Source organism: Nelusetta ayraudi, unplaced genomic scaffold, assembly GCF_046127955.1.
Source record: "Nelusetta ayraudi isolate G7.1 ecotype Tasmania unplaced genomic scaffold, CSIRO-AGI_Nayr_v1 ptg000072l, whole genome shotgun sequence".
Lineage (NCBI taxonomy): Eukaryota > Metazoa > Chordata > Actinopteri > Tetraodontiformes > Monacanthidae > Nelusetta > Nelusetta ayraudi.
The window spans coordinates 1,232,501-1,248,646 of NW_027466122.1; the positions used below are offsets into that span (position 1 = coordinate 1,232,501).

Genomic DNA, 16,146 nt, shown 5'->3' on the forward strand with positions numbered 1-16,146 from the left:
CTCAAACAAACACAGTTTGCGCAAAGTGTCCTTGACAGAAGCCACGGGAAGTTCTAGTTTTAAAGCGTGCGTGCGTGCGTTCTATTAGGTTCACTTTCTGTTGATTTGGGACACGTAGTGGTCTGGAGTGGAACTGCAGCATTATGGTGAGGGGAAAGACGGCGCGGTTGTTGTGTTTGTGTGTTGCCAGTTCATCATCTAAACACCTTCAGGCTGTAATCTTGATTTGAAGAAAACTGTTGTCCTCTCGTTCACCTGACGCTGTTGTGTGTGTGTGTGTGTGTGTGTGTGTGTGTGTGTGTGTGTGGAATCAAAAACCAAACTCATTATAATATTGATCAGCTGTTTAGCCGTACGTTAGCGTGGCAGCATACAGTGTGTTATTACCAGGACGACTCATGCACGTTGTGTCGTTGTGCAAATACTGCGTGCACATGTGCACCGTCTGGCTGTGTGTGTGTGTGTTTTGCTGCGAATGCAGTGTGTTGCTGATATAGTACCTCATTAGCTGCTGTGGACACTAATCTCCTTTGTGGCAGTCTTTCATCCTTAGTGCAGGATTTATCGACGCCCTCGGTTACGGCGCTCGCCTCGCACCTCGACGCCGCCCAACGCCGCCATACGTCAAGCTGTCACCAGGGAGCCGACGCCACTTCCTGGTCCCGCCCCCGCCCACTCCCCCTCCATTAGGCGAGGCATGTGCCTCACCGCCTTTGGACACGCCCTCTTTCAGAGTGGCTTTGCTTTGAGATGTTAAACTGAATGTTCCGGTGCAGGTGTTTGGAGGCACAGATAGCTTAGCGTAGCTTAGCTTAGCCTAGCCTAGCGTAGCTTATCATGATGAGAAAAGAAGGTGCAGAAATTTTTATTTTAAAGCTTGATTCAAGCGTCAGAAAACACACTGATTATTTCGCGTTAACTATTATTTTTTGGAGGGAACTTACGTCTTTCACAGCCATTTCCTCCCTGCTCCTCATAACTATAAAGTAATTATTCATTCATTCATTCATTCATTTTATGCCCCCACTTCCCCTGGACTGAGGTTTGCGGTGGCTGCTGTAGCCAGTCCTGGCTATCTTGTGGCGAAGGCAGGGCTACACCCTATACCAACTGCCAATTCATTGCAGGATCACATGGAGAGACAAACACAGAAAATTGTCGGTCTTCAAGCAGGGAACTGCAAGTTTGGCAGTGGCCTGTATTGCTGATTTCATAAAATAACATAAAATCAATCCTGAAAATATGAACGTTTGCACTGATGAGGATGATGATGATAATGATGAGGATGAGGATGATGATGATGATGAGGATGAGGATGATGATGATGATGATGATGAGGTTTTGACCTCCATCTCACACAACTGTACAGCGTGTTTGTGTGCGTGCGGGAGGTGGGGGTGGGTGGGTGGGGCTTTGTGTGCGGTAACACAACTCTGTCCAGGAAAACACTGAGCTGCACAAACTGGGAGATTTCACCGCTGGATTATTCATTGTTCTCCCCCGATGCAGCAATACACACACATGAGCAGTCATGCACCGCGCATGGGAATGCACACTCCAGCAGACACACAGCTCCTACACACACGCACACACACACACACACAGATGGACACGCTCACTCGCTGGCGGATGCGGCAGGACGGGAAAACAAACACACACAGGGGTTTGGTGTCCTACTTTCCATCTGTGGAGAAGCTATTCTTTCTCTCTCCTTCACTCACTGGCTCCTCTCTTCAGGGAGGTGGGGGGGAGGTCTTACAGTGGTCACATGACACAGTGCTGCTGCTGCTGCTGCTGCTGCAGCTGCAGCTTGTGCGTGGGGTGTGTGTGTGTGTGTACGCATGTGTGCATGACTGCTCATGTGCATACATTCGATCGTGCCGGCGTTATTTTTGTCCTTTTTTATGTGCGTGTGTGCGCGTCAAAAAAAGTGTGTCCATCTGTAGTGATTGTGCGTGTGTGTGTATGTGTGTGTGCGTGCGTGCGTGCCAGCTGACTGCTCTCCGCCTGCCCACTCCTCTCTGGTGCTTGTTTCACCATCAGAGTGTGATCTAATACAGGGATTACGGTGGGATTAAGTGAGTCTCTTGTAAAGTGACGGTTCGTTCTGCTCCGTACCTCCACAACACCACCGGCCATTTGTTGTGCGGCGCCGTCACAAACACGCAAACACACAAACGCGCACAGACACGCACTGGCTGCTCCAGCGTGGAGTGAGAGAGAGAGCGCCTCTCTTCGGGCTTCCGCCTTCTTCTTTCTTTTTTTTTTTAGGATTTCAATTGCATTTATTTCTTTTAAAGGCGCATGTGTGAACGATTTAATGCCATTGTGTTAATCCCTGTTTTTTTTTTTGTTTTTTTTATTCAATGTGAAACCCTCGTGATAATTGTCACGCAGCTCCGCCGGTGCCGTGTGAGGTTCGGTGATGGCTGCGTCCGCCTACTGACCCCTCTGCTGTTCTGATGGTGGTCGTCGTCCTGCCTGCACGAGATCTGGAGCAACAGTGTGATCATTATTATTATTATTATATAGGTGAAATTGTGAGGCACAGTGGAGTCCTACTGGAGCCACACACCACCAGGAAACAATTTTTGATGAAATCATTAAAGGAGGGGATGTGCAGGGAATGAAAGGATTTCTAACAGAAATTAATCATTTTTCATCACCAATTTTCATCTTCATCAATTTTTTTTTTTTTTTTTTTTTTTAAAGAGGGGACGGCACATTTTATACAACAAAAAAAAAAAACAACCTCAAAAGGAACTTGCAGGTCTCGGCTGATGCTGAAAACATGTCAGGTAAAGCGCTCACCTGCTGCTCTGCAACACTCAGTGTAGCTTGTGTGTGTGTGTGTGTGTGTGTGTGTGTGTGTGTGTGTGTGTGTGTGTGTGTCGTGTACTGTATGTGCGGCGGCACTGCGGCGTCCGGCTGGCAGCCGTCCACCACCTCGCCGATCACACGAGCGGGCGAGCGAGCGACCGACGCTCTCAGCAAATCTACCGTGTCCCTCGTGAGGCGGCGCTCTCACTTCCTTTTTGCTTTGGTGTGTGTGTGTGTGTGTGCGTGTGTATGTGCGCGCACATTTGAGCACACACACACACACACACACACACACACACACACACATTCTCTCGCCGACTCTCCCTGGTGGTGCTGGGGTGTTTGGCAGGATAAATATAGCTGCGTTGGTGTAAAGCTGTTTTCTCTCCTCGGCTTTTGTAGCTTTAATCAAAAGCAATCTGGAGGAGGGAGAAATGGAAGAGGGGAGGAAGAGCAGCGGGGTGGGGGGTTGGAGGGGGGGTGCAGTGTGTGTGTGTGTGTGTGTGTGTGTGAGTGTGAGTGTGTGTGAGTGTGTGTGAGTGTGTGTGTGTGTGAGTGTGTGTGAGTGTGAGTGTGTGTGCGTGTGTGTGTGTGTGTTCGGTAGCCAATGCCGGAGTGTTTTATTTTAGCTCTCTTTAAAGAGTCATTGGGGAGTGTTCAGGAGTAATGAGAACCCTGGTGGCAGTGGCAGGAGGGGGAGGGGGTACTGGGGGGGTAATGGGAGGGGCTTTTGGCCCCGCCCTCCAGCCAACCACGCTCTGCCGCCTGCCTCTGTATATCCCGCCTCTTTAAACGCACACATCCCGGCTCTGATGTCAACACGGGGCTGCTGCTGCTGCTGCTGCTGCTGCTGCTGTTCGCTGTCGCCGGCCTCTGTTCTCCGATGGAGGCCACTTCCTGTTTCCATACGAGCTGAGGGACGTCTGAGACGTCGCGTGTGCTGTCCAGTCTCCTCACCATCCTCTAACCCCCTCCTCCACCGTTGACTTCCTGTTTCCAGATCAGCTGATCAGTCTGGGTCTTCGGCCAGGTTAGCGGCCATGCACACCCAACGATACCAACTTGTTTTTGTTCGTTTTTTCTGTTGTGAAAAACATGTAGAAAGTCAATTTTAGCAGAAGGCTGTAAACACAGGGCTAATATCTGGAGGGGTTTTAGAAGACAGGAAGCTGCTTCAGCAGCAATGAACTCCGGCCCCCTCAGTGGAAGTCTGCCAGCACTGCCAATGCATGGCCGCCGTGCATATGTGTGATGGCGAGAGGGAAGGGAAGTAGACGGCCTACGGTGTGTGTGTGTGTGTGTGTGTGTGTGTGTGTGTGTGTGTGTGTGTGTGTGTGTGTGTGTGTGTGTGTGGGTGTTGGCAGCCTGCAGGTCGGACGGACGCTCCCTCCGCCGTCCAGCTGGCGTTGTGCGGCTCCGTTTGTCGGCCTGAAACGCCTCTCGGTGGAAGCCGAGCTGTCGCAACGACCATTTTAACAAGTGGCTGTTGAAACTGTCGTCCAACGGCTCATTGGCAGAAAGTGCGACGCTGCCACTTCCTGTTTGCCAAGGTGGTGGTGGGATAAAAGTTTTTCTGCCCACCTCAAGAGCTGCAGCAGAGAGTTAGGAGTGCGTCTGCTAATCAGGACAGTCAGTGTTGCCAATACGAAAATCTGCTATTGGCTGTGTCTAAAATGAACTAAATGACATCATCACCTCATTTGCATAACTGATCAGGTGCATTTTATCCTTGTAATGGACACATTATCATTGTATGGACTCTCTCTCCTCAGGTGATCTGGGTTTGCAACAACTGCCGGAAGCAGCAGGAGATCCTGACCAAGCCGGGCGACTGGTTCACCAGTCCGGCCGGGAACGCCGCCAGCGATCTGCCCGGCGACAAGAAGCTGCGCTCCCACTCCCAGGCGCCGCCGGGCTCCGCCTCCTCCACCGCCGCCACCCTCCTCCACGACCCCAGCCGACTCGCCGCACCTGGGACCACCCCCGGCATCGACGGAAGGTCACGGAGCGAGCCGCCGCGAGACACGTGAGAGTTTATTACATTTTTTTTTCAATTCAATGATTATTATTATTTTTATTTTTAGTTATTATTGACTGCGTCCAAGTTTCCATCAGGAATCCACTGGTAGAATGTTTGTCCTGTACTGCAACCGGCCACCAGAGGGCAGCCATGACGTAGCTCGATATCTGTGGAGGCTCCTATGTCACTGTATTTGCACATATCTGTCACTGGACTCTCGAGGAATCACATATTCTGCTGTGTGTGTGTGTGTGTGTGTGTGTGTGTGTGTGTGTGCAGTTTGTATCGTCCAATATGGAGCTTTATCTTGCGCATTTATCCGCGAACCTCCCTCCCAACATGTGTCAGTGGTCGTTTCCTCAGCGTGGTGGAAGTCGGACGGTAGAATCTGTTTAGGCCTCACTGTCCATCAGGACACCGACTAACGTAAACGCTGATGTCGGAACGTACAACGAGTCGCACCGGCTGTTGGACCACTTGCTGCTCCCTGGTCTACTTCTATTACTTTCATTACTTACTGTTACTTTCTAGAGAGTGAAGAGTGCAGTGCGACATGAACCTCATTGTACTGATGCGATGCTGTGCTGATTCTTGCGTCTCCGCCCCGCCCCCACCAGGAGGAATGGGAGGGGAGGCGGAGCTCCAGGCCGCCGCCCCGGTCAGCCGCGGCTGCAGACCCAGGTGTCCATGGACCGGGACCTCCGCGGGGAGCCCAGGGAGCGGCGGGAGGGCCGGCGGCTCACAAAGGGACACTCCCTGGAGCAGGATCCTGTCGGGGGAGGCGGAGTCAGGGCCAGACGGACAGACGAGGGCGGCTACGGCGGGGCTCCCGCCCCCGCGGCTGGGCCGGGCCCCCCGGAGGGCCGAGGCTACCCTCAGGAGGCCGGTCAGAGGACGGTGGGCGGGGTGGGCGGGGTGGGCGGGGTGGGCGGGCCTCACCAAAACACTTTGGCCCAGCAAGCCCCTCCCCCTGAACTCAGAGAGCCCCCCAACTCGGCGCCGGCCCAGGGGCCCGCGGGCCGACGGACCAAACGGGAGAAGGCCGAGAGCATGCTGCGCAACGACTCGCTGAGCTCGGACCAGTCCGAGTCCCTGCGACCGCCGCCGCCCAGGCCCTACAAGTCCAAGCGAGGGCCCGGCGGGAAGAGGCAGACCAGCGTCAGCAGCTCGGAGGAGGAGGGCGGGACCACGCCAGAGTACAGCAGCTGCGAGGACGCCGAGATAGAGAGCGTCAGCGAGCGAGGTGAGACATCCTGGTATGAGGTCAGAGCGAAAATGGAAACAGCACCGACGTGTGACGTACACTAGCAGTCAAACGTTTGGGCACATTCTTTAGTTTTTATCACTGTTTACATTGTAGATTTTCACTCAAGGCATCAAAACTATGAATGAACACATATAGAATGTGTATTAAACAAAAAAGTGTGCAATAAGTCAAACAAGTTTTATATTTTACATGATCTAGAATAGCCACTCTTCATATGAAATATATACATCATAACATATTTAGGTATTTAAGATTTTTTCTATAAATGTCTTTATACAGTAGCAAACAATTTAACCGTCTAAAAAAATATTTTTTTATCACAATTTCAACCACGCAACAAAAAAACTAGCTTCCAATTACACGCAGGTATTTGTGAAAAATAAATAATTTAACATGCATATACATCTAAATCAAATGAATCAATTTCAACTTGCATCGAGAAGCCCACTTTAGTTTTGTTGCCACCTGCTGGACACGTGATGCAATCGCAACCAGGTTGCTGAGGCTGCTATTTTGGCACGTGAGATGAAAATGAGAAATTGATGATAAAATATGCACAGGTGAATGACAAGGGTTGCAACACGCAAACCAGCAGTCTCGGCTGTGGTCCAACTGGCCTGCTGGGGGCGCTGTTGTGCCAGTGGGGCCTTTTTTTTTTTTTTTTTAATTTACAGTACGTCAATGTATGAGCCATCAGCCCTCTAAATGACATTTTGTCTCTCCTGCACTTCCTGCTAGGATCCTGAACTTTCAGAGTGCACGCAGAGGGTCAAGCACACACAGTGTGTGTGTGTGTGTGTGTGTGTGTGTGTGTGTGTGTGTGTGTGTGTTTGAATGCTTTCCAATGTGTCACGCTGCATTGTTTTCACTCCGGCCCTGCGGGGGGAGACATTCTGCAAACTGAACGCGCACGCACACACACACGTGCTGTGCGCGTATCTGCTGGTTTGACCCCACTTGACCCCGCTTGTTGACCCCGCCTGGCAGCCCCCCTAGAAACCCGCCGCGGTCCCCCGAGCCTGGGAGCGCCCTCCACTGGTTGGCACTGCCGGCCTGTCACCGTCCAGCTGGGTCGTGTCACTTTAGCGACGCTGCCACTGAACCCGACTGGAAGCCCAATCTGAGCCGACTGAAGGCTGAGGCGTGTCTCCACCTGCAGGGAGCGCCGTGACGCCACAGCACTCTGGGTTTTGGGGGAGAGAAGCTCTTTTTGTTGTTGTTGCTGCACGTCTTCTTGCTGGAAATACTGCAATACCAGCCCTGATTTCATTTGAATTCATCAAAGCCTGTGATTCCTTGTCTTTCCAGTAGAGGGGGAAGTCATCCAGAGCCGTGTTTTTGAACTCGCTGTAACGGCAAAGTGCAGCTGTGCGACGCTCTCACACTGATCTGAGCTGGACGGGTTTTTTTTTTTTTTTCAGGCTCACTGTGCACGCTGTTCTCATCAAACTGAGAGAACACGGCGCTGCCTGTGCTAGGACCAGCGCTATGTACTATGACCTTTGACCTCTGTTCAGCTGAGATTTGGGATGAGAGCGTTCTGCATGGCCGGCTTTTAAACACGGCCTGCGTGGCAGAGAGAAGGCGCTGTTTCCTTTTTTAGCCTGGCCCGCCTTGGCCTGGGTTGGGTCCGGTCCTGTCAGCAGATCCTGATACAAGCAGCACAACCAATCAGCCACAGCAACATACATATGTTTTTATGTAAATATGTAGTATATATATATATATATACACATATGTATATGTCTGTGTATATATGTATAATATGTATAAATGTATGCATTTATACATATGTATATATATGTATGTACTGTATGCATATATATGTATGTATGTATGTATGTGTATATATATATATATATATGTATATATATGAAACTACATATACTGTACGAATATGTATATGTATATGAATTGCGCTTTGATGCACATGGTCTCTCCTGCAGTGACTTGCTGGACTGATGTGGGACCTGGAGGGAAACCAGCAGTTTGCAAATTGTCAGTTAGGTGCTAATTGGTCTGAAAAAAAAAAAAAAAGCAAAGCAAAGTGAGAAGTCGCCCGTCGCCCAGTTCACATCCACGTTCTGCGGTTATGAAACGGAGAAGCGTGCTGGCGTCCTGTGGCCCCGCCCCCCACATTACATAACCTCACTATAAGTTGTCAGCAGTGGTTAACCTCACGGCCTCCTGGCTCCCAGGAACGCTTGGCTCCGCTTTACTGCGTGTCATAACAGTGTCGCCGGGGTCCCGCATCCCCCCCCCATCCCCAAACGTCACCCCTCCCTCCCCCACACGTACACACGCAGTCCAATTATTAATTAAGAAATAAAAACTTTCACACGTCGATGACAAGGAGCACGAATGACTTTGTGAGTCCGGCTCATTTTCATGTACGAGCACCATGAAGGGAACCAAAGTAAAACAAAAACAAACAAACAACCAAACAAAAAACGAGGCTGCAGAAATCCACGGCATCCAATCGGGATGCAATAAAATACTTTTTTTTTTTTGTTTCCCACCAAGCGCCTCCGGCTCCGTCCTGAGTTCTGAGCCTGAGTTCTGCCGCTGCCACGGCGGCTTTCTAAAAGCAGCTTCCACCACTGTAAGCAAACAGCTGGTGAGGAGCCGCGCCGCTGCCAAATTTGGCCGAGGTGTGTGTGTGTGAGAGAGGGAGAGAGAGAGAGACGACTCAGGCTGGTATGTGCTGTGTATACAGTGTGTGTGTGTGTGTGTGTGTGTGTGTGTGTGTGTGTGTGTGTGTGTGTGTGTGACAGGTCTATGAAGGAGGTCATCATCTCTTCCTCCTCTCCTCTCCTCTCCTCTCTTGCAGGCGACTGGGAGTGTTACCCACATGACCCCACCGTGTGGCACGTAAGTCGCCCCTTTACTCATTCATTCATCCATTTACTTTTTTTTTTCACTTTTTTTTTTAAACAAATCAAAAACTATTTGCAACGCACTCTTTTCCTGTCGCTTGGGGTGCTTTGGGGATCTTGCACGTTCAGACTCAACACTGAGCTTGTTCGCCGTCGACTCTGCTGCAACGTTCAACTTTCCTTCTGTTCAACTCACCTGAACAGCAGCCACCTTTGAATGTCCCTTATTCAGCCTCTGTTCAGATCTTCATTTCTCATTCAGACCACCGGTGCAGCAGCCTATTAATGATTCATTATCACTGAAAACCTCTCCAGATCTCTGGAAAGCAGCACACTGGGTTTAGCCCTCTGTTTGCATCCTCCACGCTACATTAACAGCAACTAAGAGCTCGCGCCTTCATCAAAGTGGAAGCACAAGGGATTTTTTTTTAAATCAGGAAGTGAATCATTTTTTTGTACAGAGGTGTCCTTGAAAGCTGAAAATAAGAATTAAAACCTTTTGACGGGTTAGTTGTTTTTTATGCCAACAGGGGGCAGAGTTTTTTTTTGTTTAAATACTGTCGGAACCTCTCCGTATTGGACGCCAAATCATCAAAACATGGGAGTCATTGAAAAAGCTGTTTCTTCACACTGATGACTGACGATGATGCTCTTTTTGCTGATGATGTTGTTGTTTTGTTTGATCTGCCTGGATTCTATTTTATTGTTTTAAACAAGTTCAATAAAAAAAAAAAAAGACTTACTTGCAAACTCACGACTGAGCGTTAACGTCTTTGTCTCTTTGTGTCTTTGTTTCTTTGTTTCTTTGTTTCTCTCCTCCTCGCTCAGCATCCTGTCAGCTGGCAGCCGTCCAAGGAGGGCGACCACCAGATCGGCCGCATCACGCTCAGCAAGAGGAGCGCCGCCATGCCCAAAGAAGCCGGCACCATGCTGGGGTTAAAGGTCAGTGTGGGCGGGGCTCGTGCTGAGACTCGGGGGACCCTGGGGTTGCGTGTGTGTGTCTTCAATGTGCAACGTGAGGTTGTGCGACCGCAAGTGTGTGTGCGTGTGTGTGTCCGAGCAGGTGGTGGGCGGCAGGATCACGGAGTCGGGGAGGTTGGGGGCCTTCATCACCAAGGTGAAGAAGGGAAGCCTGGCTGACGTGGTGGGACACCTGAGGGCAGGTAGGCCTGCTCTTGCGCGGTGGTGGAGAAGTTGTGTCTCTGTATGTCCTTTTTTTGCTTACCCCACACTGCCCCCTACAGGTATTTCTCTCTGCTGTTATTGCTGCGTCGTCTCCGTTGCTCAGTGGGACGTGCAGATAAAACACACAAAGCTGGCTTTGTCTTTGTGCTTGGCACGTAATTGAAATCTAAAAAAAAAAAAAGAGAAAAATGGATTAAATTATTATTTTAACAACTAAACTTTTCTAAAGTGCAAATGAGCAGAATAAAGACACGAAATAGCAACGCAACTTGTTTCCCACCAGGGGGAAAGTGTTGTAGTGACTCACCGAGACACTACAGCGAGCAAGCTGTCGTGTCTTTCTCTAAAAATAATGATTAAATGATGGTAATAATAATGAGAGAAAAAAACGCAAAGCGAAACAAAGCATTTTTGTTCTCCTGGTGGCCTCCAGGGGACGAAGTGCTGCAGTGGAACGGGAGGCTGTTGCCGGGAGCGACCATGAAGGAAGTTTACAACATCATCCTGGAGTCTCAGGCCAAGCCTCAAGTGGAGCTGGTGGTGTCCCGGCCTATAGGGTGAGCTGGCTGCACACACACACACACACACACACACATACACACACACACACACACACACACACACAGTGACAGTCTCCGCTGATGGATTTGACAGAGAGAAAGATGCAGCCTCTACACTTCAGGTCCTGGTCAGCTGACTGAGGCTGTGACTCAGGGTTGGCCGACCTCACACTGGGACCGAGTTATTTATGTACTCATGATATTTGTATTCCGGACGAGACGATGCGGCTCCATTCAAAATGTAAAAAAAACCCAAAAAAAACACAAACACAAACACCAACAAACTTTTGCGTTGGAGTCTGTGTTTTTTTTTTTTTTTAGAACAAAACGTGACTTTTGTACCAAGCAGGTAAAATCTGAGACACTGAACTCTGTGGTTTTATCCTCTGCCTGAGTTTACCTGACACCAGCAATGTTTTTATCTTGGCTGCAAAGGTCCCAGTGTATGCAGGAGAATCACAATTTAGCCCAAATGAACTTAAAAACAGAATCAAAAAGGCAGTTTAAAAAAAATATATATATACATTTATATGTATATATATATATATACATATATATATATATATATATATATATATATTTATATATATATATATGTATATATATATATATATATATATATATATATATATATATGTATATATACATTGAGAGAGAGTTATTTATTGTGTTTTTCTTTGTTGCATAATGACATATATCTTGCTCATATATTTGACGTCTTCAGTATCCATCTGCAGTGTAGAAAGTTGCAAAGGTCAAGAAGAAATTACATGAGAAGGTGTGTCCAAACTTTCCACTGCTAGTGTATTAGTTCATCCCTGAAAGTGTCAGCATTAATTCCACCACTAGGTGTCACTGCTGATGTGTTTCGCCGTGTCACTCGTTTTGAGCTTTTTTCCTTTTCCTTTATTTTTTCCTTTCTCATTTGTTTTTCCACGTTGATGAGAATGAAAATGTGTCATTTCTCTCCAAACACTCGCGAAGGGTTTATAGAAAATATCAGTAAGTAGCCCCGCACACGTTCACGACAGGATCCTCTCATAGTTCCTATAGAGGCCGTTTGATTACTTGGAGCTGTTTTGCATCCTTGATACAAACCTGGACCGAACCGACCTGGGGCGCCACTTCACCACAGCTTGTTTGAAAACCAGGTGCATTTGTGTGTGTTAAACTGAATCAAAGTGAAGGTTGACTGGACAGGATGCAAAACAGCCGTCAGTAAACCATCCTTGTTGCTTTTGTGGGCTTCTTTAAGCAGCTGGAATCCAGTTTTTTTTTTTTTTTTTTCATTCCGAGGATCCCAAAGTTGAAACTCAATTAGAGATGCCATTTTATTTTTCTCTCAGACTTGTTTGGAATGGGACATTTTGGGTTCATTTTTTTTTCATTTTCTTTCGTAATGGGAACCAGCAGAACCAGAGTCTCTTGGGGCACCTGTCAGTTTGATTTGTGAAATTTAACCAACTTTTTTTAAAACATTTTCTGCCAAGTGACGTGAGAAGATGGACGATGGTCTTGTGTTTTTTTCCTTTGTAGAACTTTAGCTTCAGCTTTATTCACTAAGCTACCTCCAGGTTTCCCCCTCATCTTCTCATCTAACTGGAGAAAAAAAAAAGCAAAAATCCCAAATTCTGGCCAAGTCGATGAAGCAGCAAGAACCCCCGGGAGGGAAACGGTGGTGAATGGACCATTTTCCAAGCAGAACCTGTCCGGTGTCGCTCTACAGACAACATGAATCAGACTGATCACTAGCTGCGTTTCCGTTACCCCTAGAATTGTGCAAAAACCTGAATTTGACGATAAAAAAAAACTGTTGATGGAAACAACTAAACTTAGAAAAACCTCTCAAATGTGGCTAAAGGTGGTTTTTCAGATGCGCCCGTATTGAGTTATATCGCAAAAGCGTCCTGGAAACACTTTTTTGGCATTTACACGTCAGCGGACGTGACATGCGGGGTCACATGACCTGTTCACTTCAAGTGAAAATGGCACGTTATGTTTGGACAGAGCAAGAGAAAACCCTGCAAATCGCAATTGTTCTTTGTCAAAATTTCAGAAATATTGCTTTTATTTTGCAAAAAACTGTCATGGAAACGCAGCTATTGTTGCACCCACTGTCACGCTTTCTTTGCACTGAACGAGGCTGGAGCAGCAGATTCTGCTGTTTCCCTCTGGGAGCCCTGACTGAGTTGCTGCTGTCAATCCACAAATTCAAATAATAGATCAAGAAATAACTTTTTTTTTTTTTAAGTCTGAAAGAGTTCCCGTCCATCACGATCACAATCGGGGGGGGGGACGCTGCAGCCACGACAGACCTTTTTGTTTTGTGTTTTTTCTTTTTTTTTTCTTTTTTTTGCCCGCTCCATATTTATTTTTTTCTTTCTTTATTCTTTCAAACCTCTGCATGCACGCCTCTGCATTTTAGGAACGCCGCTAACATGTTTGACTCAGTCAGGTTGGCACAACGACAGCGCTGAGTGACGCGTCCTCTGCTGCTTCTCTTCCAGTGACATCCCCAGAATCCCCGACACGTCCCACCCTCCGTTAGAATCCAGTAGGTACCCACACACAAGTCTGTTCGTGTTTGTGTCGCATTTCTTCTTTTTTTTTTAAATACATATATATATTTTTTTTATTTTGTTTTTGTTTGTTTTTTTTAGCTCTGATAATGTTCACTTGCATGTTTTACACTAACTATCCTCGTATAGTGGTGTGTTTGGTGTAGACAATATGTTGCCTCTGACATCCTTCTGCAATTTCACATTACAATTTATACAATATGATTAAATACCTGGCTTTTATTTTGAAGAAAACAATATCCGAATGAACACCTGAGCATACAAGACAGCAAACAGAGCTATAATAATAACACTATTATTATTATTATTACTATTATTATTATTATTATTATTATTATTATTATTATTATTATGAACATCATTATGAACACGAGACACTTCAGTCACAAGTTCAGTCACCATCAAGGCTCAGGAACTTTCAAAAATAAAAGCCCTCAGACTGAAAACAGCTCAGCCGCTCTGCAGTTCTTCATCCCTGCAGATCAGCTGTGTTGTGCTGAGTGAAGCCTGATGGTCTCCTTCACCTCCTCCTCTTTCTTCTCCTCCTCCTTGTCCTCCTCCTCCTCCTTCTCTTCTCCTCCCACAGCAGGTTCCAGTTCTTTTGAGTCCCAGAAAATGGAGAGACCGTCCCTAAATGTCCTGTCTCCTTCCAGTCCTGGGATGCTCCAAGACGCTCCGCAGCATATGGCGGGTCAGCTCTCGGTGAGTGACACCCCCCGCCCCCCTTCCCCTCCTCTCCTCCTCCCTCTACACCTCCCCCGCCTCGCTGTCTTGCTGCATCCTCCCACTTTGCTGCTTTCCAGGTGAAGCTGGTGTATGACAAGGTGGGCCACCAGCTCATCGTCAACGTGCTGCAGGCGGCGGAGCTCTCGCTGCGGCCCGACGGCCGGCCCAGGAGCCCCTACGTCAAGATGTACTTCCTCCCCGACCGCAGGTACGTCCCGGCAACCCCGCCGAGTCAACGAGCACAAGCGAAGTCCGTGCTGGAGTCGGCCTCACGGCCTCTCGCTCCGACTGTTTCCCGTCCGCAGCGACAAGAGCAAGCGGCGGACGAAAGCGGTGAAGAAGACGTGCGAGCCCAAGTGGAACCAGACCTTCGTCTACACTCACGTCCACCGCAGGGACTTCCGCAACCACATGCTGGAGCTCACCGTGTGGGACCAGCCGCGCTCTCCCGAGGAGGACAGCGGCTTCCTGGGCGAGGTGAGGAAGAGAGAGAGAGAGAGAGAGAGAGAGAGAGAGAGAGAGAGAGAGAGAGAGAGAGAGAGAGAGAGAGAGAGAGAGAGAGAGAGATGCTGAATGCTAAGGCTACATTTTTAAGATACATTGCTGCTACACCGAAAGAACAAAAAACTAAAAAGACAAAATATGCAAATATATATCACATATAATATATCTGTAATTTTCACCTTTTAACATAAAATTATCACATTTTTATGTAATTAAGAAAGGCTCAGAATCACGTAATTACATGATAAATTTCTCATTTTTATTCAATATAATTTTCACATTAATTAAGCGAAATGATAACAAAACAAGAGGTTGCTCGGCCTGCGGTGGCCCGTCTGCACAATTTCAACTCGTTGAACTTGGGTTGAGACAAATTGGGATCTTGAACTGACTGAGCAGCACCTTGTCTTGTTTAGTTATGTTACTATTTAGCCTAATAACGTGACAATTATCTTGTGAAAATCAGAAAAAGATATTGTGAAAATATTCACGTAATTACGTGATACTGAGCCTTTCATTATGACGTATTAATGTGATAATTGAAATTGAATTGTGTGTGTGTGTGTGTGTGTGTGTGTGTGTGTGTGTGTGTGTGTGTGTGTGTGGCCTACCCGAGCAGATCCTCATTGAGCTGGAGACGGCGCTGCTGGACGACAAGCCCCACTGGTACCCGCTGCAAACCCACGACGTGTCGTCCATCCCGCTGCCCCGCCCCTCGCCCTTCCCCATCCGCAGACACGGCCACGCCGACGCCCCCGCCAAGAAGCTGCAGCGTGAGTTCTTACTGGCCGCCGCCACCGCCGCCACCGCCGCTTCGTCTCTCTGCGTGCGTTTTCCTCCCCACGTCCCTAACGAAGCTGCGTTTGTGTGTGTGTACGTGTGCATGACGTGTGTTTTTATCTATTGTGTGTCTCTACATGTGTGTGCGTGTGTGCGGTGTTTATACATGTCTGTATGTGTGTGTGTCCACGGCTGTTTAGGTTCTCAGCGTCTGTCAGAGCCTGAATTTGATGATGCTACAGCAGTAGCGTCCAGAGGTGGGTGGGGATTTGTCTATTTTGTGTTAACCTGTGTGTGTGTGTGTGTGTGTGTGTGTGTGTGTGTGTGTGTGAGTGTGTGTGTGTGTGTGTGTGTGTGTGTGCACGCGCACGTCCGTGCATGTGTGTGTGTGTTATTGAGCTGAAAAGATCTGAAAAACAGAAGGCTCCTTTCCCACCTTTATCTGTAGTTATATCCAGCCACCAGAAGGGGCGCCATTTCCCAAACGTGCATATTGTATTTTGCGTGTCCTGCAAAATAAATGCCCAACATTTTCTCTATAGTATACACCACCAGTCAAAAGTTTGGACACATACTTCTGGTTGAATGGTTCTTCTTTCATTTTCGTGACTATTGACAATGCAGGTTGTCACTCAAGGCATCAAAACTATGAATGAACACATAGGGAATATAACTGTTTTGTTTAATTTGTATTAAACAAAACTGTGAAATAACTCCAACCAGTTTTATATTTTAGATGATCTAGAATAGCCACCCTTCATATAAAATATATATGTCTGTATAGTTTAAGTGAAACTGCCCATGATGCCGTGACTCAATCAAAACAGCT

At 47.8% G+C, this 16,146-nt stretch overlaps 1 protein-coding gene across 13 annotated transcripts in view; it reads left to right on the forward strand.

The window, feature by feature from the left end:
* Positions 1 to 16,146, forward strand: part of rims1a (regulating synaptic membrane exocytosis 1a) — a 49,866-nt gene that overhangs the window by 19,887 nt on the left and 13,833 nt on the right. For 8 of the 13 annotated variants that reach the window (XM_076043007.1, XM_076043001.1, XM_076043010.1 and 5 more), the window contains 13 exons: positions 4,593 to 4,846; positions 5,458 to 6,083; positions 8,938 to 8,978; positions 9,812 to 9,925; positions 10,047 to 10,146; positions 10,602 to 10,725; positions 11,713 to 11,730; positions 13,236 to 13,282; positions 13,894 to 14,009; positions 14,111 to 14,241; positions 14,339 to 14,510; positions 15,157 to 15,310; positions 15,518 to 15,574. In XM_076043007.1, coding sequence (XP_075899122.1) covers positions 4,593 to 4,846; positions 5,458 to 6,083; positions 8,938 to 8,978; positions 9,812 to 9,925; positions 10,047 to 10,146; positions 10,602 to 10,725; positions 11,713 to 11,730; positions 13,236 to 13,282; positions 13,894 to 14,009; positions 14,111 to 14,241; positions 14,339 to 14,510; positions 15,157 to 15,310; positions 15,518 to 15,574 — 1,954 coding nt within the window. The remainder of the gene's footprint in view (positions 1 to 4,592; positions 4,847 to 5,457; positions 6,084 to 8,937; positions 8,979 to 9,811; positions 9,926 to 10,046; positions 10,147 to 10,601; positions 10,726 to 11,712; positions 11,731 to 13,235; positions 13,283 to 13,893; positions 14,010 to 14,110; positions 14,242 to 14,338; positions 14,511 to 15,156; positions 15,311 to 15,517; positions 15,575 to 16,146) is intronic. The other 5 variants (XM_076043006.1, XM_076043014.1, XM_076043002.1 and 2 more) reach the window with 4 other exon arrangements.